Source organism: Poecilia latipinna, unplaced genomic scaffold (assembly GCF_001443285.1).
Source record: "Poecilia latipinna isolate Pla-1442-1.1 unplaced genomic scaffold, P_latipinna-1.0 Scaffold730, whole genome shotgun sequence".
NCBI lineage: Eukaryota > Metazoa > Chordata > Actinopteri > Cyprinodontiformes > Poeciliidae > Poecilia > Poecilia latipinna.
The window spans coordinates 16014-21920 of NW_015113346.1; the positions used below are offsets into that span (position 1 = coordinate 16014).

Consider the following 5907-nt stretch of genomic DNA (forward strand, 5'->3'; position numbering starts at 1 on the left):
CAAAAAAAAAAACAGCTGTAAGCAGCAACTCAGCGGGTGCCCTGTTACCGACCGCCGCGTTCTCGTCGCTGATCACAGTTCTTTCCGTCCAAACTCTACAAAACAACAGATTTAAAGCCTTTGTATTTTAATTAAAGTCTGTATTCACATGCTTTAAGTGCTGCAGCAGCACGTCAACATTTCATTGCTACAAATTCAAAAAAATGTCAAACATTAACACTGATCCAACTCTCACCTTCGCCAAACAAATAATATTGCACTTTAACATCCTTTCACACCAGCCGCTGCTATTAGCACTCTAGACACACACTTTTATATACCCATACTGGCGTCCTTTTTGCAGTCACACAGGTGTAGTTTATCCTCATACAGAAATATCAGTAAGAAAGTTCTTTAAAAAAGAAAGAAAAACAACACAAGGGCCTAGAAATAACACTAATATCCAAAAGGAAGTATTCTACTAGTACAAATCTCGGGGGTTCTTTGCAAGTGCTATACAGCAACAACAAAAGGTGTTTGTTTGTTTTTTTGTTTGTGTTTTTTTTTTTGTTGTTGTTTTTTTTTCCCCATGAAAATAAAATGCCAACTTGGCTACTGCTCTTCCTCGTTTTCCTGACCGGATCCTTCAGACCGATCGCCCTCCAGGCGATCTACAGGAAGAAGAAGAAAAGAAAAATTTGACCCAGGAGAACAAGCGACGCTCCGCGGGTCGTCTGCGATGAGCTTTTACCTGATCTGATGTGATTGAGGGACGCCAACATTCGCAGCATGAAGGAGGCCGGGACAGTGATTGTGTTTCTCGTTTCCTCCAGCATCAGCTCGTTGCGGGTTATGACCTATTAATGAGGAGATAAAAGTGGTTTTAAATAGACGAGTTTTATTTTCTGAAACTAGTGGCAGGAACATTGAACTTTTTAATAATATGAAAAAATTTTTAGATTTATGTCTGTAAAGAGAGCTTTCTGGAAGTTCTTGTTTTTATTATTATGTTTCGTCTTCTGAAATGAACACGACAGTGTTTAGCTCCAGGAGAGAAGTGTGAACTTTTCAAATGAAAATTGGATGTTAATACAAATAACAGATTATGCGTTTCAGTCTGTCAGGAATTTATTTTTTTGGTTTCCACACTGCTTCACCTTTGGTGTCGTGTAAAGTTGTTTTAGGGCTGGACAACAAATCAATTTGATCAGTTTTACCAATGATCTCCTTGGGTTTCCAAAAGGTCAAAGTGATGTCAGCACGCCCAGGGCGGCCATCTTGTTTGATGAGCATTTTTCTTTGAATTACGGTAAACTCAACTACAAAAAAGGTCAAGAGTTTTTTCTTATGAAAATAGAGTCACAATATTACAAGGATAGAGTCGTAGAAGTATGAGAATAGAGTTAGAATAATACTAAAATAAAGTCTTAATGTTACCAGAACAGGGTCGTAATGTTAGGGGAATGTCATAGTAATTTTATGAAAACAAAGAAAACCAAAATATTTTTTATCCAAGCTAATTTTTAGACATTCTTGTGGTGAAATTGCATCTTTAATCTGCTAATATTATGACTGCATTCTTGTAACTAAAAAAAAAAAAAACAAATAAAACCGTCACAGAATAAATTCACAGAAGAATTGACTGAAATAAAACCATTGTCTGAAAATATTTCCTGTTATTTTTCATTTTTTTTTTTTTTTTTTTTTTAGAACAACAAAAGATGACTCGGCGATATTATTTTTAAGCGAAATCGCCCAGCTCTAAGTCGTCATATATAATTTATTATACCTCCTCAGCAAGGACTCTGTTAAAAGATGCAGACTGCTCCAGTGGTGACCAAATCTTGATGTCATAGTCTATCCCCGAAGAAGCCAAAACTGGAAGAAAAAAACAAAAAAAAAACAAAGCATAAAAATACTAAATTCTGCATTCCTTTCGTCTCGTTCTGCGAGCCGACCACCACCCTGACTGGACTCACTGGGGTCGTACGGGTGCGGCTGCAGGCAGTTGACCACGTGGTTGTCGGCTTCCAGCAGCATGAGGTGTTCTGCAGTGTGTCTGTCCCAGATGAAAATGTGTCCGCAGTCCGAGCCGCTCATCACAAAGTTGTTGCCCCAGAAACACGACTCCTTTATCTGGACACGAGGGCGAGAAGCACCTCAAACGTCACACAGACGACTCTGCTAGAGGAAACCTAAACATTGCAGGTGCCTGTAATGTTTAGGTCCTTCTGCTGTGAGACGGATTAGCTTTCGAAAACGGATAAATAAGCTTGATTTTCAACATGCGTTGATTGTTTGCGTCGAGATGAAACAAACAGCTTTACCTAACTTTTCTGTTCACCAGGTGTGTTGATCGGTTCGACCGGGCCGATGCTTACCATTGTTCTGGAGTTGCGATGGCCCTTGTAAACCATTTTCACTGACGGTCTCCTGATATTCTGAGTTTCGCTCTCCTCCATCTCTCTTCTCTCCTTTCTCCTGCGGAACAGCTCCTGGATGCGAGCTGCTGCAGAGCGTCTGGCAAGGAAAAGGAAAGAAACCCACAAAATTTAAATAACTCAAAAAAAAAACATTTGCAAATTCATGATTTGACTTACTCTAGATTTTTACATTTCAACCACTACAGTACTTAATATGATCTTTTTGTTTTTTTAGTAAAAATCACCTGCATGAAGCATCAAAACATGTAATTCTTTCGAAGTCGCCATGCATACAGACATGATAAATGCAGCCGTGGTGTTTTTTTATTCACGTCGTTTGTGATCGCATGCAAACACTCCATACTCAGCTCTTTGTATTAATAGCTCGAGTCAAACCAAGTCAAAACAAACAAAACAAAAGAAAAAAGGTTAAACACTTTGTGGTGTTTGTGGCTTTAGGTGCTGTGCAGCAGATCACGCAGCTCCAGTGTTAGCTTGTTTTTTAGGTTTCCAGAGCGAGCGTGTTACCTGATCATCCTATCTCCTACTGCAGATCCTCTGGAATTAAATCTACATTCGTTTGAAAACAGTGAGTGTGAAAGCACAAAACTCAAATCAGAAAATCTACCCTTAAAAAGTGGAAAGATGATTTTATTTATTTTTTGAATCGGGTGGAGCCTCCTTTATGTACCTCTGCCCCTGCCCTCTGAATCTGGCAGGCGGGATGAGAATGGGATCGTCGTCGCTGTCGTCGGAGTCCTGGTTGCTAGGCGCCGGCTGGCTCTGACCCTCCACGCCCTCCTCCCCGGCAGGCTCCGCCCTCCTGCAGTCGCCCGACGGGTCTTCGGAGCCCTCTGGTTGACTCCTCTCCTGCGGCGGAGACCCCGCGCATTCCCACTCGGCGGGACCCCGAGTCGTGGAGACGCCGAGGGAGCCGGCGCCGGAGGCGTCACGCGGAGACTCTGATGTGGCTGCTGCCAAACCGTGCTGCCCAGAGGACTCGCAGGGAGCTGAGGAGCACAGGAAGTCACACATGGTCCAATTTGTTCTGCAGCAAAATGTGGAATAAATTTGAGGATGTGGATCCAGCTAAAAGTATTCAGACCCGTTGAGCTTTTTAAGGCGTCGCGTCACGACCTTCGGTGTATTTTACTGGTTTCTGATGCGAGTAACCAACAAACTGCATAATTGTGAAGCAACCAGGAAAACAACCAGTGGTTTTTAGAGTGATGTTTTTTTTTTCTCTAGCAATTTCCTTCTTTTTTTATTTCTTTTTTTTTTTTAAAGTGGCATTCATTTGGCTCTCAGCTTCCTGATTAAATACAACTCTGTATTTGTTTCGAATAAAATGCCAGGGGAGGCACTGAGGTTTACGGTTGTGACAAACGGCGACAATGCTCGAGTGGCATCAGTACTTTTGCAAGGCACTGAACACTGTGCAGCTATATCCATGATGCTGAAGTTATGTGAATCACCCTGTTCCGATGCCGAACTCTCCGCTGGCAGAGTCTCTTGGCTCTTTGGAGCCACGGCTTCGGACGTTTTGGAGACGCCGCTGCCCATCGAGCTGGACGTGCTGCTGCTCCTGTGGAGAGAAAGTTAAACAATGACCAACTTAAGACGACAACTTGTTTTACCATGAAGAAACCGACGAAAAGTGGTGAAGGATGGAGTTTTGAGACCGAAAGACGCATCTTAACCCAACTCCTATGTCCAGAAACAAGTCCAAACTCATTTAAGTAGGAATAAAGTCAAAGTGATCTACAGAATCAAGGATGCGACATCTTTGAGGTTAAAAGAAAAAAAAAAGCTGGAATCATCTGGCTTGTTCAAACCCAGAATCAGTTCATTACTGCAAACAGAACAGGTCTAAGAGTCGCATCTTCCAGACGCCTTATGCATCTCTGAAGGTTTCACTGATTTTAGCAACAATCTGTCAAAATAATCAACAATATGTTCCTGCGAAACATTCTGGATTAAAACTACTGTGGCTGAATGTTGGGTAAAAAAAAAAACAACAGCTCCATTATTTATTCACCTACATATTTGGATTTCTTTATGGTTGACAAAGGAAGAGGAAAGCTCTCTATGCTCAACGTCAAAACGGAGACAGACAAGGCAGAAATATTTACAATCATTTAACGAATCCAAAATCTTAGTTTTAGGTCAGGAAAAAAAAAGCCAAAGTGTCGGTGGAGATACTAGCAGATCATGAAGAAGCCTTTCAACACTTCCTAATGAGAAACCACAGGTCAGTGCTGCGCTGTTTTTGGCAAATTGATAAATTAAACTGAGCACATGTTTCTGTAAAAACACAATCCCTTCTTTCAATCAGTTACTTTGTTTGTTTTTTTTCATTTAAAACACCGTCAGGGCATTAATGCTAATCTGATTTTAAACACGAACTAAAGCTCTTTCGGCACATCGATTCCGTTCGTTACTTATTTTAATCTGATCTTGTATCCGAGTCATTTATCACGTTAGTAAAGTGCCCAGCGATTGCCGATGTCGTTTGACGCGACTTAAAAGTCTGGACAGAAACCGTTCCTCTGCTCGTCTCTCACCACTCGTCGGTGAAGTCCAGCTTGATGGTGCTGGTGGTGGTTCCCTCTGAGCTGTAGTGCAGGCTGAGGACCGGCTCTGCTGCGCTGGGTCGGGTGCTGGACGGGGTGGGAGTCGGGGTGGGAGTGGGGGTGCTGCTGGTTGTTGCGGTAACCGATTCCTCGGGATTCAAACCCGCAGCCTCTGGTGCTCCTGACGGGAGAAACAAAAAGGAAAGCAACGGCGGTTGAAGCTCTTACGCTTGCAGAATGAGCAGAAGAGCGCTGGAAATGTGTAAAGAAAAACTATTCTGAAAGGTTTTGAGAGCATAACCCAGAGAAAACGAAACAAAAAGGTTCATCAACTATTGGAGAAGAAGGTTTAAACGGATGAATTTAAGAAGAATAAAGTCTGTAAAACAAAGTATGTGCAAAGGTGAAGATTTATTACTAGATTATCTAACTCTTAGTTATTCAAAAATGTTTTAGCTCAGACAGTTTGTGCAAAAACAAACTGGAAACTAACTGTTTTTATTTATTTAACATTTCTAAACTGTAGAACTCATCAAAACACATTGTTATTGTGAGCCTATATAAGTGGCACTTCATTAACAGTCAGAGGGCGGCGGCAATAAAAGCAGCCAAACAAGTAAAAGTCATATTCAGATGTTTATTACAGTCATATAAGACATTTAACAGTCACTGTGCTGGTTAGCTTATTACCAGAAATGATCATTTCTCATGAACTCTGTGCTTAACATCTATTTTTATTTACGGTTGGGGTTTCTGGTGACACCTAGTGGCCAACAGAAGTACAGACGAGCCAGTTAAATACATTAATTATGTGTTGGAGGGTCAAATCAAGACAGAAAGTGTAAAGCAGGGGTCCCCAAACTTTTTCCTGTGAGAGCCACATAACTTTTCCCTTCTCTGGTGGGGGGCCGGAGTCAGTTTGTAACTGAAAA

At 41.6% G+C, this 5907-nt stretch overlaps 1 protein-coding gene across 4 annotated transcripts in view; it reads right to left on the bottom strand.

Moving 5' to 3' along the window:
- Positions 1 to 566: 566 nt before the first annotated feature.
- dcaf6 (ddb1 and cul4 associated factor 6) overlaps positions 567 to 5907 on the bottom strand; it is a 38774-nt gene continuing 33433 nt past the window's right edge. For 3 of the 4 annotated variants that reach the window (XM_015045487.1, XM_015045484.1, XM_015045486.1), the window contains 9 exons: positions 4967 to 5156; positions 3878 to 3987; positions 3094 to 3412; positions 2931 to 2972; positions 2361 to 2499; positions 1959 to 2115; positions 1769 to 1857; positions 731 to 836; positions 567 to 650 (listed from right to left, as the gene is read on the bottom strand). In XM_015045487.1, the coding sequence (XP_014900973.1) occupies positions 592 to 650; positions 731 to 836; positions 1769 to 1857; positions 1959 to 2115; positions 2361 to 2499; positions 2931 to 2972; positions 3094 to 3412; positions 3878 to 3987; positions 4967 to 5156 (1211 nt within the window). In that variant the 3' untranslated portion in view covers positions 567 to 591. The remainder of the gene's footprint in view (positions 651 to 730; positions 837 to 1768; positions 1858 to 1958; positions 2116 to 2360; positions 2500 to 2930; positions 2973 to 3093; positions 3413 to 3877; positions 3988 to 4966; positions 5157 to 5907) is intronic. The other variant, XM_015045485.1, reaches the window with a different exon arrangement.